General features: G+C 32.0%; 1 protein-coding gene across 1 annotated transcript in view; it reads left to right on the top strand.

Moving 5' to 3' along the window:
• Positions 1-6,977: 6,977 nt before the first annotated feature.
• LOC120618063 (NKG2-A/NKG2-B type II integral membrane protein-like) overlaps positions 6,978-15,835 on the top strand; it is a 98,981-nt gene continuing 90,123 nt past the window's right edge. The window contains 3 exon segments of the mRNA XM_039881917.1: positions 6,978-7,023; positions 7,656-7,749; positions 8,063-8,163. Of these exon segments, the coding sequence (XP_039737851.1) occupies positions 6,978-7,023; positions 7,656-7,749; positions 8,063-8,163 (241 nt within the window).

Here is a 15,835-nt window from a genome sequence, read left to right as displayed (position 1 = left end):
CAGAAAACCAAAGTTTTGGCTTTCATGTTATTTGTTTCCTTAATTACAATCCCTTAATGTTTTTTAAAGCCTGATCTCTGAGAAACATAGTAGAAAACTACATTGTACATTGATTTAGTCACAGTATCAAATATGATAAATAAGTATTTGGTAACTTATGGCTGAGTAACATTTCATTATATATATATGTATGTATGTATGTAAGTACATATAAATATATGTACATATATATATGTATGTATATATATAAAACATCTTCTTTATCCAATCATCTATTGAAGGACACTAGTTGTTTCCATGTCTTAGCCACCTGAAATAATGCTGCAATGAACATCAGGGTGTCTATATCTTTATGAATAAATGGTTTTAAATTTGGGGGGTAGATACTCAGAAGAGGGATTGCTGGGTCATATCATAATACTATTCTTAAATATTTGAGGAACCACCATAGTGTTTGCCATAGTTGCTGTAGCATTATGCATTCCCACCAGCAATGTATGAGGGTTTGTTTTTCCCCACAACCTCTCCAATACTTGTTATTACTTGTCTTGTTGATAACTGTCATTCTAACCGGTGTGAGATGGTATCTCATTGCGGCTTTGATTTGCATTTTCTTAATAGCTAGTGACCCTGAGAATCTTTTCTTGTGTATTGGCCGTTTGTATGTCTTCTTGGGAGAAGTGTCTGTTTGGGTCCTCTGCCCATTTTTTAACTGTATTGTTTTTTTGTTGTTGAGTTCTATGAGTTCTTTATATTTTTTGGATATTAGCCCTTTATCAGGGGCATTGTTTGCAAATATCTTCTCCTATTCAGCAGTTTGCCTCTTTGTTTTGTTGATGGCATTCTCTTTTTTTTTTGGCTATGCAGAAGCTTTTTAGTTTGAAATAGTCCCATTCATTTATTTTTGCATTTACTTCCCTTGCCTTTGAGGTAAAATTCATATCTTGAGGTAATCATGCTAAATGAAATTTCAGACCAGAATGGTTGAGATCCATAAAATTTCACTCATATATAGGACATAAACCTAAAAGCAACAAACAAACAGGACAAACAAAAACTCAGAGACACAGACAATCATTTAGTGATTACCAGAGGAATAGGGGGGAAGAGATGAGATAGATAAGGATAAAGGAGAACAAATATATGGTGACAGATGAATATTTGACTTTGGTTGGTGAACATGCTATACAATGTACAGATGATGTATTATTGAATTGTACACTCGAAACGTATATAATTCTATTAACCAATGTCCCTATAACAAATTTATTTTTTATTTTTTATATTTATATTTATTTATTTATTTAATAAAATAAATGATTAAAAATTTTTTTTCCCACCATCTTCTTCCCTGAACCACCTACACTCTGGTAACCACTAGACTATTGTCCATGTCTATGAGTCTCTGTTTATTTGTCCTGTTCGTTTGTTGCTTTCAAGTTTATATCCCACACATAAGTGATATTATGTGATTTTCAACTTTCCCTTTCTGGCTTATTTCACACAGCATGATTATCTTGAGGTCCATCCATGTTGTCGCAAATGGCAGTATTTCATCTCTCTTATGGCTGAGTAATATTCCATGTTATAATATATGTACCACAGCTTCTTTAGCCAGTCACCTATTGTAGGACACTTCGGTTGCTTCCATATCCTGGCCACTGTGAATAATGCTGCTATAAACATCGGTGTGCAAATATCTTTTCGGATATGGATTTTCAAGTCTTTGGGGTAAATATCCAGTAGAAGGATTGCTGGATCATATGGTAGATCAATTCTTATATTTTTGAGGAACCTCCATAGTGTTTTCCATAGTGGCTGTACCAATTTTCAGTCCCACCAGCAGTGTATGAGGGTTCCTTTTTCTCTGCATCCTCTCCAACTTGTTCTGTTGATTATAGCTAATCTAACAGGTGTGAGGTGGTATCTCATTGTGGTTTTGATTTGCATTTCCCTAATAGTTAACGATGTTGAGCATCTTTTCATATAGTTGTTGGCCATTTGTATGTCATGTAGGGAGAGATGGCTGTTCAGGTCCGCTGCCCATTTTTTTCATTGGATCATTGGATCATTTGTTTTTGTTGTTGTTGTTATTGAGTTGTATAAGTCCTTTGCATATTTGGATATTAGGCCCTTATCAGAGGCATTGCTTGCAAACATATTTTCCCTTTCGGATGTTTGTCTCTTTACCTTGTTGACGATTTCTTTTGTTGAACAGAGCTTCTTAGTTTGATATAGACCCATTCATTTATTTCACCTTTTACTTCCCTTGCCTTTGAGGTCAAATTCACAAAATCTTCAAGTCCAAGGTCCTTGAGTTTAGTTCTTATGTTTTCTTCTATGCATTTTATTGTTTCAGGTTTTATATTCAGATCCTTAATCCATTTTGAGTTAATTTTGGTGTGTGGTGTTAGACACCAGTCTAGTTTCATTCTTTTGTAGGTGGCTTTCCAGTTTTCCCAGCACAATTTATTGAAGAGGCTTTCCTTTCTCCACTGTATGTTTTGGCTTTTTTGTTGAAAATTATTTGCCTGTATAAATATGAGTTTACTTCTGGACTCTCGATTCTGTTGCACTGATCTGTGTGCCTGTTTTGCTGCCAGTACCATCAGTTATGATTACTGTCGCTTTGTAGTATAATTTGAAGTCAGGTAGAGTGATGCCTCCAGCCTCATTTTTATTCACAGGATGGCTTTGGCAATTCAAAGTCTTTTGTGCTTCCATACAAATCTGATGAATTTTGTTCCAGTTCTTTAAAAAATGTCGATGGAATTTTGATGAGGATTGCATTAAATCTGTATGATGCTTTAGATAATAAGGTTATTTTAACTATGTTGATTCTTCTAATCCAAGAACATGGAATATCTTTCCATTTCTTTGTATCTTCTTTGATTTCTTTTAACAGGGTCTATAGTTTTCATTATATAGGTCCTTCACAGGTTTCATTAGATTTATTCCTAGGTATTTTATTCTTTTGTTGCAATTGCAAAAGGAATTACTTTTTCCACTTCCATCCTGACATTTCGTTATTAGAGTATAGGAACGCTATGGATTTTCAAACATTGATTTTGTATCCAGAAACTTTACTGTATTTGCTTATTGTTTCTACTAGTGTTCTTGTGGAGTCTTTAGGGCTTTCTATATCGGGAATCATGTCATCTGCAAATAGTGAAAGTTTGACTTCTTCGTTTCCTATTTGGATGCCTTTTACTTCTTTCTCTTGCCAGATTGCACTCGCTAGGACCTCCAATGTTATTCTGAATAACAGTGGCAATAGTGGACAGCTTTGTCTTGTTCCTGATCTTAGAGGGAAGGTTTTTAGATTTTCACTATTAGGTATAATGTTGGCTGAGGGCTTGTCATATATGGTCTTCGTTATGTTAAGGTACTGTGGTGAACCACATTAATCAATTTGTGTATGTCGAACCATCCCTGTGCACCTGGAATGAAGCGCATTTGATCGTAGCGTATAATCTTTTTAATGTATTGCTGTATTCATTTCACTAGTGTCTTATTTAGGATTTTTGCATCTGTGTTCATGAGAGATATTGGTCTTTAGTTTTCTTTTTTTGTGTTATCTTTACCAGGATTTGTTATCAGGGTAATATTGGCCTCATAAAATGAGTTGAGAAGTATTACCTCCTCTTTGATTTTTTTTGGAAGAGTTTGAGGAGAATAGATATTAAGTCCTCTTTGAATGTTTGGTAGAATTCACTGGTGAAGCCATCTGGTCCTGAACTTTAATTTTTGGTAGGTTTTTGATAATTGTTTCAATTTCCATACTGCTGATCGGTCTATTTAGATTTTCCAGTTCTTCTTGATTTAGTCTAGGAAATTTGCATTTTTCTAAATACCGGTCTATTTCTTCTAGGTTATTAAATTTGGTATTATATGCTTTTTCATAGTATTCTTGTATGATCCTTTGTATTTCTGCGATGTCAGTCATAATTTCACCTCTGTCATCCCTGATTTTGTTTATTTATGTCCTTTCTCTTTTTTCTTTAGTGGGTCTGGTCAGGGGTTTGTCAATTTTATTAACCTTCTCAAAGAACCAGCACTTTGCTGTATTTATTTTTTCTTCTTATTTTTTGTTTGTTTGCTTTCAATTTAATTTTTTTGCTCTAATTTGTTCTTCCTTTTCTAGTTTTTTAAGATAAAGCGTTAGGTTGTTTATTTGGGCTTGTTCTTGTTTTTGGAGGTAGGCCTGTCATTATCATTTGTTTCTATGTATTTCTTGATCTTTCTTTTTATTTCTTCTCTGACCCAGTTATTCTTCAGTAGTATGTTGTTTAATCTCCATGTATTTGTGGTTCTTCCTGATTTCTTAATACAGTTGACCTCTAGTTTCAAAGCAGTATGAGTAGAGAATATGGTTGGTATGAATTCAACTCTGTTATATTTGTTGAGGCCATTTCTGTGTCCCAGGATGTGGTCAATCTTTGAGAATGTTCCATGTGTACTAGAGAAGAATGTATAAGCAGCTGTTTTGGAATGAAAGGCTCTGTAAATGTCAATTATGTCCAGTTAGTCTAATGTGTCATTTAAGGATGTTATTTCCTTATTGATTTTGTGTGTGTATGATCTGTCCATATCCGACAGTGGGGTATTTAGGTCCCCTACTATGAAATGTTTTGGTCTGCTTCTCTCTTTAGTTGTTAGTAATTGCTTTACATATTTTGAGGCTCCCTGATGGGGAGAATAGATATTAATAAGTGTTATGTCTTCTTGGTGTGTGACTTCCTTTATCATTATGAAGTGTCTCTCAGTATATTTCTTTACCTTTTTTATTTCAAAGTCTATTTTGTCTGATATTAGTATAGCTACTCCCGCTTTTCTCTGAATGCCATTTGCTTTCAGTTTGAGTCTATATTTGTCTTTGGAGCTGAGATGTGTCTCCTGGAGATAGCATATGGTTGGGTTTTGTTTTTGATACATTCTGCAACTCTATGTCTTTTTATTGGTGAGTTCAGTCCATTTACGTTTAGGGTCATTATTAAAATATGAGGTTTTCTTATAGCCATTTTATCTTTTGCTTTCTGGTAGCTCGGAGTTTCCATTGCTTTCTTGTCCTTGTGTTTCTGTTTATTCTGGTTGGGTTTTGTCATTTTTTTCACCTGGTCCTTCTCGTTTTATGTTATTTACTTCAGTTCTGAATCTTTGGTGTGTGGTTACCATAAGAACATGTAAAGGATAGTTTTATATATATACATATACATATACACATATATATATATATATACATACATACATACATACATATACATATATATATGTGTATGTGTATATGTATATGTATGAATGTATGTATGTATATATACATATATATAAATATTTACATATGTAATAGTCATCCCTTTTCTTCTGCATGTGCCTTATCTCCATTCCCCTTTGTGAATCTGGATCTTTGAATCCTCCCCTTTATAGTTATTACTGTCTCAATTCATCCTTATGTATCCTGAATGTTCATTACAGTCTTGCTATAGCAAATTTTTCTTATTTTTTAAGCTTATAATGCTCTGTTCTTAGTAAGGTTTGCATTCCTCTGCTTTTATCAGACTGCTAGTCACCTTACTCCAATTATGTATTTTTTTTTTTTTATTATCATTTAGCTTTAGGTGAGCTGACCCCTTTCAGTATTTCCTGTAGTGCAGGATTGTAGTGGAGAATTCCCTCAGTTTTAGCACGTCTGGAAAAGTCTTTATGTCTACTTCATATCTAAAGGAGAGCTTAGCTGGATACATTATTCTTGGCCGGTAGTGCCTTTCATTAAACGGTATGAATAATTGATTCCACTACCTTCTGGCTTGTAAGGTTTGTGCTGACAAGTCCGACAATACTTTAATGGGTTTCCCTTTATAAGTTACTCCTTTCTTTTTCCTGGCTGCCTTGAGAATTCTGTCTTTGTGTTTGAGTTTTGATAATTTTCATACAATGTGTCTTGGTGAAGGCCTTTTGGGGTTGAGATAATTGAGTGTTCTGTTGACTTCTTGAATTCCAAGCTCTAGCTCATTCCTTAGATTTGGGAAATTCTTGTCAATTATTTGTCTGAAAATGCTTTGTAATCCCTGTTCCTTTTCCTCACTTTCAAGAATGCCCATTATTCTTATGTTTCCTCTCCTGATGGTATCAGTTAGTTCTTGTATTTCTCTTTTATTATTTTTCATTCTTTGATTTCTCTCTTCTTCCTTCTGATTTATTTCTAGATTTCTGTCTTCGACATCACTGATCCTTTCCCGAGTTTGTTATTTCATTTTTCAACTCTTGTAGTGCATTCTTTATCTCCAGAAGATCTATTCGGTTCTTTTTGAGGGTTTCTATCTCCTTGCTAAAGAACTCATTCTGCTCATCTAGTTGTTTTTTCAATTCCTGAAATTGTTGATATGATTCATTTTGGATCCCATTGAGTTTTTTCAGAAGTACATTCCTGAATTCTCTTTCATTTAACTTCCATATCTCTATGTCTGTAAGCTTATTTTCTGGAGATTTTTTTTTCTTTCTGAGATGCCTTGTCATCTTGGTTGTTCATGGTGTTTAATGGACTATTTCTCTGCCTGGGCATTAATAGAAGTGTATTCTGCTCCACCACCCCTCCCCGCCCCCGAAATAAGATTTACTATATAATGGTCTCTCTAGCCTGTTGCAAAGATGGCATTTTTCTTTTGATTTCCAGTAAGTGGTGTCTAAGCCTCTTGGATCCCTGCTATATATATAGCCTTAATAATGCCCTTTTTTCTCTTGTATATCTTTAATCACACTCGCTACTCTCAGTCACAGTTCCTGTCAGTATTAGTGACAATTTTGGTAGCTTTTGCTCAGATTCCCCTGGGGCTCTGGGGTATTCTGTCTTGGAGGGTATGGGGGGAGGGGCCATGTGGGTTAGGGATTAGGGACTACAGCTCAGCCTCAGTTTTGTAACCATGGCTGGTAAAAATCAACTGTTGTTTCTTTGCCGTCTTGCTTCTCTGCTTTCTTCCCTTATGAATGGGCCGTGCCGCAGGCGCGTGGTGCTCACTGCACTTCCAGGTAGTGCTGCTCAGGAAATTCCCTGCTCCATTCCCCCTCCACCTCCTCCTACAGGGAGCTCCAGCAGCTGCTAGAGGCAGCTTCTTTGTTTCTCCCAGTCCAGCGCCCGACACCCGGAGTTCTGACCTGTGGTAGCTCTTATGCGCAGATCCCATGCTCAGATGGGCTGGTGTGGAGTTGGCGTGTTTTTTGTTGAATTTTAGATGTTCATCTTATTGTTTCAAGGGGAGAGTACTAGGGATGTCTCTCACTCAGCCATGTTTTTGACGTCACACCAACAAATTTATTTTTAAAAAGTATTTGAAAACTTGTTTGAAGCCTTGCTCTTTTAGTTTTGTCAATATGGGTAACCATTAAATTACATGAATCAGAATTTTCCTTATCAACCTAAGAAGAATAAAACTACTAAGCATAAGTATTTAAGAGTTAATTTTAAATCAAAATACAATATTGCTGAACATTTTTGGCAACATGAAAGCGGTGTTCAACTTTATATTTAAATTAGGATCCAATACTCTCATTTTGTTCTGAAAATTAAAGAACCCATGAAAAAATACACTACCTGCATTTTATGAAAATAATACCAACTTTTATAATAATTATTTAAATAAAAATTCTTTATTTTTCGGTAGAAGTTTCTGAGTTACTTCCATCATGGATTGGAGTCTTCCGTAAAAGCAGTGATCAGCCATGGATGTCGATAAGTGGTTCAAATTTTACACTAAAGTAAGTTGTTTTATAAGCTCTACAGAAGAAGAAAAGTATAAGAAATAAAAATTCAGAAGAGTATTATGAATGCATTTGTTTACATTGAATTATAAACATGAAGAATTATGTTCAAAGTTAATGAAACATTAATATAAATATTAACGAATGACTACTCAGTTTCCCTAATAACCAGCTCTTACTAATATTATATGGAAAATGTCATCACCCATTTTGAAAATATTCTTCTATTACAATTACATGAAAATGCTATTGTTTTATAACTCGTTCCCATACTACATAACAAGAGAATTTTGCATTTTTCTCATTATAGGATAGCAGAGGCATCATCTGGTAAACATAACTGTGTCATGCTATCCTCATCTGGCCTCACGTCAAATTACTGTGGATCTCCAAAAATATATCACTGCAAGTGTAAGCTTTAGAGTTAAAACTCTTGAATTGGATTCTGTTGGGTAACTTTATTCTTCTTAAAATATCATGATTGCTTAAGTCTTAAATAAATATATTATTTGCTCTAACAATGAAACATTTTTCCATAAGAAATATTGGAAAACAATATACATCCCAGAGTACAGATATCATTACTTTTAGTGTCTGGCTTTCTTGGTTCAACATATTTGTGGCATTCAAGCTTTCTAAAAAATCTCATGTTGTGTGAGTCAAATTACATGAAACATCAAGAATAGGTAAATCCATAAAGGGAGAAAGTAGATTAGCAATTGCCAAGGGCCGAAGGGAGGTGGGCAGAGGAAATGATTGTTAATTGGCACTCTGTTTCTTTGGGGAGCTGAAAACTTTCTAAATTTTGATAGTGGTGATGGTTGCAAACTCTGTGAATATATTAAAATTTACTGATGTATACACACTAGAAGGATGAATTTTATGCTGCACACATTACATCTCAATAAAGCTGTTAAAAAACACTTGGGTTTATGTTTGAAATTACATTTAAATTTTAATTTATAAAGATTCATCATTTTACAATATCGATCCTTCCAATCAATATGCTTTATCGTTCCAAATATTAGGTTTTCTTTATTTTTCTACTATATTTTGATTTTTCTACATTAAGGGTTTATATGAATATTTTACAGTCATGATTTTGTAACTGACATCCTTGATGTCGATTCCACGTGGAGAGCTGCCCTATGTGGGCCACTCTTGACAGAAGCCCTTTTGGTAACTGGCATCCTTATTTTTAATTTTTCTTTAGTAAATTTTTTGCTTTAGACATAAATACAATTGAAGTTTACATGTTGATCTTCAATGACTTCATTGAAGTTTTGTATTAATTCTATCATTTCAAATATATATTCTCTTGAATGTTTTAAATAAAAAGCTATTTTATCTGCAAACAATCACGCTTTTATTTCTTTTTCCCTAATGCAATTATTTTCTTTCTTGACTTACCTTCACAGGCTAAGGTTTTATTTCTAATGTTGAATGGCAGGAATAGTAAAATTTCTATATGTATCTTTCTTTGTTTAGAACAAAATATTTAAATATTTCATCCTTGTGTATGACGTTTATTTAAAGCTTTTTTCATCATACCTTTCTCATATTAAAGCAATTCTATAATATTCTTATTATTCTAATAGATTTTATAATTACTCAATGTTACATTTTGATTATTTTTGTATCAATTGCCATGATACATATTTTTCTGTGTAATGTTTATGAAACGAGTTACCTTTATTTCTTTGAAATGTTAAACCAATCTTGCATTTCTAAAATGAAAGCACTATAAACATTTAATATCGTCCTTTTTAAAAAATCAGTGCATCTATTACACTTAGATTGCGCTCTTTTCCTTTTGTGTTCACAAAGAGATTAGAATAAATTTTTATTTATGTTATGTATTTGACAGTTTTTAATATCAGGACTATATCTGGAAGCATTTCTCTTTTTCTATTATCTGGAAGTCTTTGTATAAGTGCACTATTTTTTTTAGATGTTATTTTTCACTACTGACACCATCTGAGCCTGAAAAAGTTTTTTGTGAGAAAGTTTATAAAATTGACTCAATTTCTCTAATACAGGCTAGATTTACTGAAGTTTTTATTTGTTGCAGTGTATTTTTATAATTTTCTGTTTCATGTAGATATTAAAATGCATTTATTATATTGCTTTATTATCATGTCAGTATCTGTAAAAGCGGTAATGATATTTCCATGTTTATTCTAGATTTAAAAGATTTGTATTCTCTCAGTTTTTCCTCCAACAGTCATTTATCAATTTTACTAAGTATTTTCAATGAGAATAACTTTGACATTGTTGATTCTATTGTAATTTTGTTTTTTACCCTGATTTTGTATTCTTTTGTTTTTGTCTTCATTTGGATTTAATTTCACGGAATTTTAGCTTTTCCATTTTCTTGAGATGCATGTGTGGATTTCTTCTTTTTTTTGTAACGTGTATTAATGCAATAAATATCTCACAAGATTTTTGCCGTTATATTTTCCTTGGAATTCATATAAAAACTGTGATCATTCATTGCGATCACTTCTTTGGCCCTATATGTTATTTAGAAATGTATTACTGAACTTAAAACCAGACAAGGTTTATTAAATTTTGGATTATTCACTTTTATTTTTGGTAAACTGAGATTAGAGAATTTTTGTAAGGCTGGAAATGTTCTACATCTTTAATTATTTACTTTTATTTATTTATATTTATTTATTTATTTATTTTTAGGCAAGGCAAGCCTTGTTTGATCTCACAGATTGCAAGGACCTTGTCAGCTTACAATCCTTTGTTTTTTTATTTTTTATGTCTGCAGCACCTGGTCTTCTTAGTTAGTCTCCCATCTCAGCCAGCTTAGCTTCTGAGATCAGATGGGATAGGGCTTGTTCAGGAAAGCATGGCCATAGACACTACATCTCTATTTAAATGAAGCTAGTTGACTTAGAAACCTATCTTAAAATTTTATTTATTTTTAATTAATTAAATTTGAATTTGAATAGCCACATTTCAAGTGCCCACGTACAAAATGGCCATTGTCTACTTCAGTGACATCACAGTTTTATACATTTTATACTAATAGCGTTGAAATATTAGTATGTAGCATATAGTGTATTTTTTAAATATTTTCATGTGAACATAAACATATTCTATATTATTATATTTTTGAGTAATATATACTATTATTGTGTGTGTGTCTGTGTGTGGTTAATTGTGTGGTTTAAAACTCTGTATGGAATTTCTGATATATCTGTTACTTTTATAAGCAATGAGAGAAAATTATTTAAATTTCCACTTATGAGTGTTTACTTCTTCACTTGTTTACATATGGAGAACTTGAATATCAGGTACATACAGATTAAAAAAAATATCGCCAATGGCTTGTGAATTTAATCTGTTTTAATGAAATATGCTTCATCATTTTCAACAATGATTCTTGCTTTAAATTGGGTTAATACATTAACTATAGCAGTTTACTATTGGTTTGTGGTTTGTTTTGCATGATTTATTTTCTTCATCTTTTTACCTTCATCTGTCTTTATGCTAATGTTAAAAATGTCTCATTATGACAGCAGTTATTTTAAATATAAACATTTTTGAAATTTAGATAGAAAATTATCTATTTATATTTAAGATAATTATTAAATTATTAATATAATTATTATTTATATTCCTTATTTATTTGTATAAATATATTGTAATTAATTATTATATAGCTTTCATTTAATTGGGATGACCACTACTATTTTTTGAACTCTACCTTTTATTTCGTTTCTTATCTTTCACAGGAAATATTTTTGTTTACTTTCTTCTATAAAAACTTATTAATTTTATATGCTTTAAAAATTCTTTGTTAGTAGCCTGCATTTTACAGCATACATTCTTTACTCATTAAAGCCTAATAAATTAGTATTTTTTCACTCTCACCAATAGTGAAAATACCTACCATCTATTTTTATTTACTGTTAGCTGTATTTGCTCCCTTGAATTCTAATACAAACATTTATTATAAAATATGAAACTTTATCATTAATATTTTATCCACTCAATAACCAGACAGATATAGCTACAAAATTTATTTTCTGCAAATCTTCTTTTCTTTATGTATATCCAAGTTTCTATCTAGAATAAGTGTTTTTTCTTTAGAAGACTCTTAAATATTTTCTTTAGTTAGTTAGAGTCAGTTAATAGCAGTTACATTAAGAAACAAGAAAGATTCCAAATAAATGACCTACCACTATGCTTTAAGAAACTAGAAAAAGAAAAACAAACTGAGCCCAAAGTTAGCAGAATTTAGAAAATAACAAATATTAGAGCTGAAATAAATGAAATCGAGAACTGAAAAACAAAAGAACCAAACTAAAAGTTGGCTCTTTGGAAAAAAATAACAAAATTCACAAACCTTCAGTTCGACTAAGGAAAAAGGAGATAGGACCCAAATGGACACGATTATGAATGCAAAAGACACAACAACTGAAACCAAAGAAATTCAAAGGATCACTAGAGGCTACTATGAACAACTATATGACAACAAACTGGACAACTTAAAAGAAATGAAAATATTTTAGAAATGTACAACCTATAAGACTTAATCAGGAAGAAATAGAAAATATGAACAGATTAATTACTAGCAAGAAAATTAAATCAGTAATGAAAAACTCCCAATAAAGAAACACCCCGCACCATATGGCTTCATTGGAAAATGTTACCAAACATTTAAAGAATTAACACGGACCCTTCTCAAACTCCTCCAAAAAACTGAAGCGAGTAACCACAGCCAAACTGATTTTTTGAGGCCGGCATTACCCTGAAACGAAAACCAGAGAAAGGCATGACTAGAAAAGAAAACTACAAGTCAATATCTCTGATAAATGTAGATGGAAACTTCAAATTAAATGCTATCAAACTCAATTCAGCAGCACATTAAAAGGATCATTCACGACGATCAAGTGGGATTTTTACCTAGGATGCAAGGATTGTTCAATATATACAAATTAATCAAAGTGATACTTCACTTTAATAGAATAAAAGAAAAAATATATATGATTATATCAATAAATGCAGAAAAACATTTGACGAAATGTAACATTTGCCATGATATGAACTCAACAAATGAGGCATAAAAAACTACATATCTCAACATAGTAAAGGCCATATATGACAAGTTCACAGCTAACATACTCAAAGGTAAAAAGATGAAAGCTTTTCATCTAACATCAAGATCAAGGCAAAAAGGTCCACTCTCACAACTTCTGTTTAATATAGTATTGGAATTCCTAGCTAGAACAATCAGGCAAGAAAAAGAAATAAAAAGAATTAGAATTTAAAAGGGAGAAGTAAAATTGTCTCTATTTGCAGATGACATGATTTTACATATAGAAAATCTTAATGACACCACCAAAAATTGTAAGATCTAATTAATAAATTGAGTAACGTTGCAGGAAACAAAATTAACATACAAAATCAGTAGCATTTCTACATGCTAACAACAAAAGTTCTGAAAAACATAAAAAATAGTATCAAGAATAATAAAATACTTAGGAAAACTGAGACTGTGAAAGATCTCTATACTAAAAACCACTAAATATTAATGAGAGAAATTGAAGACACTAATAAATAGAAAGGTTTCCCATATTTCTGTGTTAGAAGGGTTAATATTATTAAGTTGCTAATACTAATAAAAGCCATCAATAATGCAATCCCTATCAAGAGTCCAATGGCATATTTTAGAGAAGTAGGGAAAAAAAGTATCTAAACTTATATGGAAGCACAAAAAAGACCTTGAATAGCCAAGGAAATCTGAGAAAGAAAAACAAAGCAGGATGTATCATACTTCCTGATTTCAAACTGTCCTATACAGCTATAGTCATCAACACTATGATCGCAAGAGTAAATCTGAAAACAGCTGCCAAAATAACAAAGTCATAGAGAAAGAAATCAGACTTTTGTTGCCAAAGGTGAGGGATAGGATGGGAGGAGGAAATTGGAGAAAGGTGGTCAAAAAGGTGCAAAGTTCAGGTATAGGATAAATAAGTACTCAGGGGTGTAATGTACAACATAATGACTATAGCTAACAGTGCTATAGGATATACGGAAACGCAGATAAAGGGGAACTATTATATAGTAAAATCGTTAAGAGAGTAAATGCTATCAGTTCTCGTCATGAGGAAATTTTTATTTCTTTATTCTTTTCTTCTTTGTTTTCTTTTCATTGTTTCACTTATGAGAAGATGAATGTTGCCTGAACCTATGGTGATAATATTTTCACAATATACGTAAATCAAACAATCACATTGTAAGGTTCTGTTTCTTTTGTTGCTCATGTGTCTTTCACTTGTGTTTTCAAAGTCTACTTTTTCTTTAGAATTTTTGGATAAGGAGAAACCTTTTTTAATTACTTTTGTTTTCCCCCTACATAGATCGAGGCTTTTGTCTTTTAAAACATATATTCCTATTAAAATACAACGATTAGTTGTCATTCTAAGATGCATCAATACAAAATATAATTGTTATGTAATATTTCAATCTCTGCCATGGTGATACAGTTCAATACTACTTAATGTACTATATACTTCAAGAGACATTATTTTTATCAGGTGAAATCTAAATAACTTATTTCAGAATCATAAGATGCATAAAAAGTTAGAATTAGGGCAGAAATATTGAGAAGATAAATTTAGAAATTGGTGATCATTATGAAAGTTACCATAAAGCTAAATGTACAGTAATTCTTCAAAATATTAGTGACAAATGTCATTAAATATCTATTGTTATAAAATCATGATTTTAGACTTTTTTCATTGAAATTGAAAGACATAATGAGGATAAAAGGAAAAGAAGTATGTAATTCCAGAATTTAGTAACCCTGCCCAAGAGTAGAATTTAAACATCTAAGATGCTCTCGCCAAGGCTTAAGTTTTCAGAGTTGATGATTGAGATGGAAGCAAATAAACAGCATGAGTGGTCAAGTCTTTTGTCCTCTGATATCTTTTAGAATAAGACACCCGTTTCTCAGAGTCACATGCCAGTGGACAATCTAAATGATATACCACCAGCCAGAATATCCTATATTCTGAAGATGTGTGATGAGATAAACTGTCTTCAAAATAACTCGAGTGTAAGAATTTCCTGTTCAAACTTTAAGTGACACATCAGTGCGAAATCTACTTTTTCCACTCTTGCTTCACTCTGAGCCTTCACGGTGCAGCCTGTGAAGACCACAGATATAGTTTGTTTACAAGAGTAACCTGGTCTCCCACTAAAGGATGCACACCTTTCTGGCCTACAGAAGGTATGTGTCTCTGCTCTCTTGTCTCTCTATTAGCCCATCTCCTGTAGTGGGAGATTACCAATGCTGGATGTGATGCAACCTAAGTACAATTAATATACAATTGAATCGGAAGAACATTGGTATGTTTATTTAAATAATTCTGGGCAAAAAATACAAATAAAATATGACAATGTTGGAGGATTTCTTAAACTCTTCAAATTTTTGCCTGTGTAGAATAACTCAAGTGCATTCACACATGCATAATTGGGTGTGTAAACCAAACAATTTAAAGTAAAATCCTATAAGAATTACAGGAAGAAACAGTTACTTTTAGATTTTTAAATCAGTACAGACATAATTATAAGTAATAGTTTATATTTAGCCTAGACTTTAAAGATAGATTCTTAAAATGAATTATTTGAATTGTGAAACTTTAATTACTCATACGCTTAGATTAAGTAAAAGCCGTTGGCTGTTAATAAAAATCAGGATGAACTAGCTCTCATGAAATACTAATTTAAGTTTAATCATAAGTGATTAAAAGATTTTCTAAAAAATTACACAAAACACTGCAAGAAAAGATACTACATTTGTAAAGAGACTCTTGTCCAATGAATTCTATTACAGGGTCTAACTGATATGAGTTAGAAATAATAACATGACAATTTGTTAAAATAATAATCAGCATAACTCATTATTGAGAATTGTAAAAGTCAGATTAAATATTGTTTTACATGCATTATATCTACATATTTTTATTTCTACTTTTCGTTAGTAAATTAAGTAGCCAGACACCAAGGGACTATTTAAAGGTCATATATTATAAATTTCAAAGCTGGGTTTATTCTAGAA

This window comes from Pteropus medius, unplaced genomic scaffold (assembly GCF_902729225.1).
Source record: "Pteropus medius unplaced genomic scaffold, Ma_sr-lr_union100, whole genome shotgun sequence".
NCBI classification, from domain to species: domain Eukaryota; kingdom Metazoa; phylum Chordata; class Mammalia; order Chiroptera; family Pteropodidae; genus Pteropus; species Pteropus medius.
The sequence above is the reverse complement of the archived record's forward strand: the minus strand, read 5'-3'. Positions and strand labels throughout refer to the sequence as shown.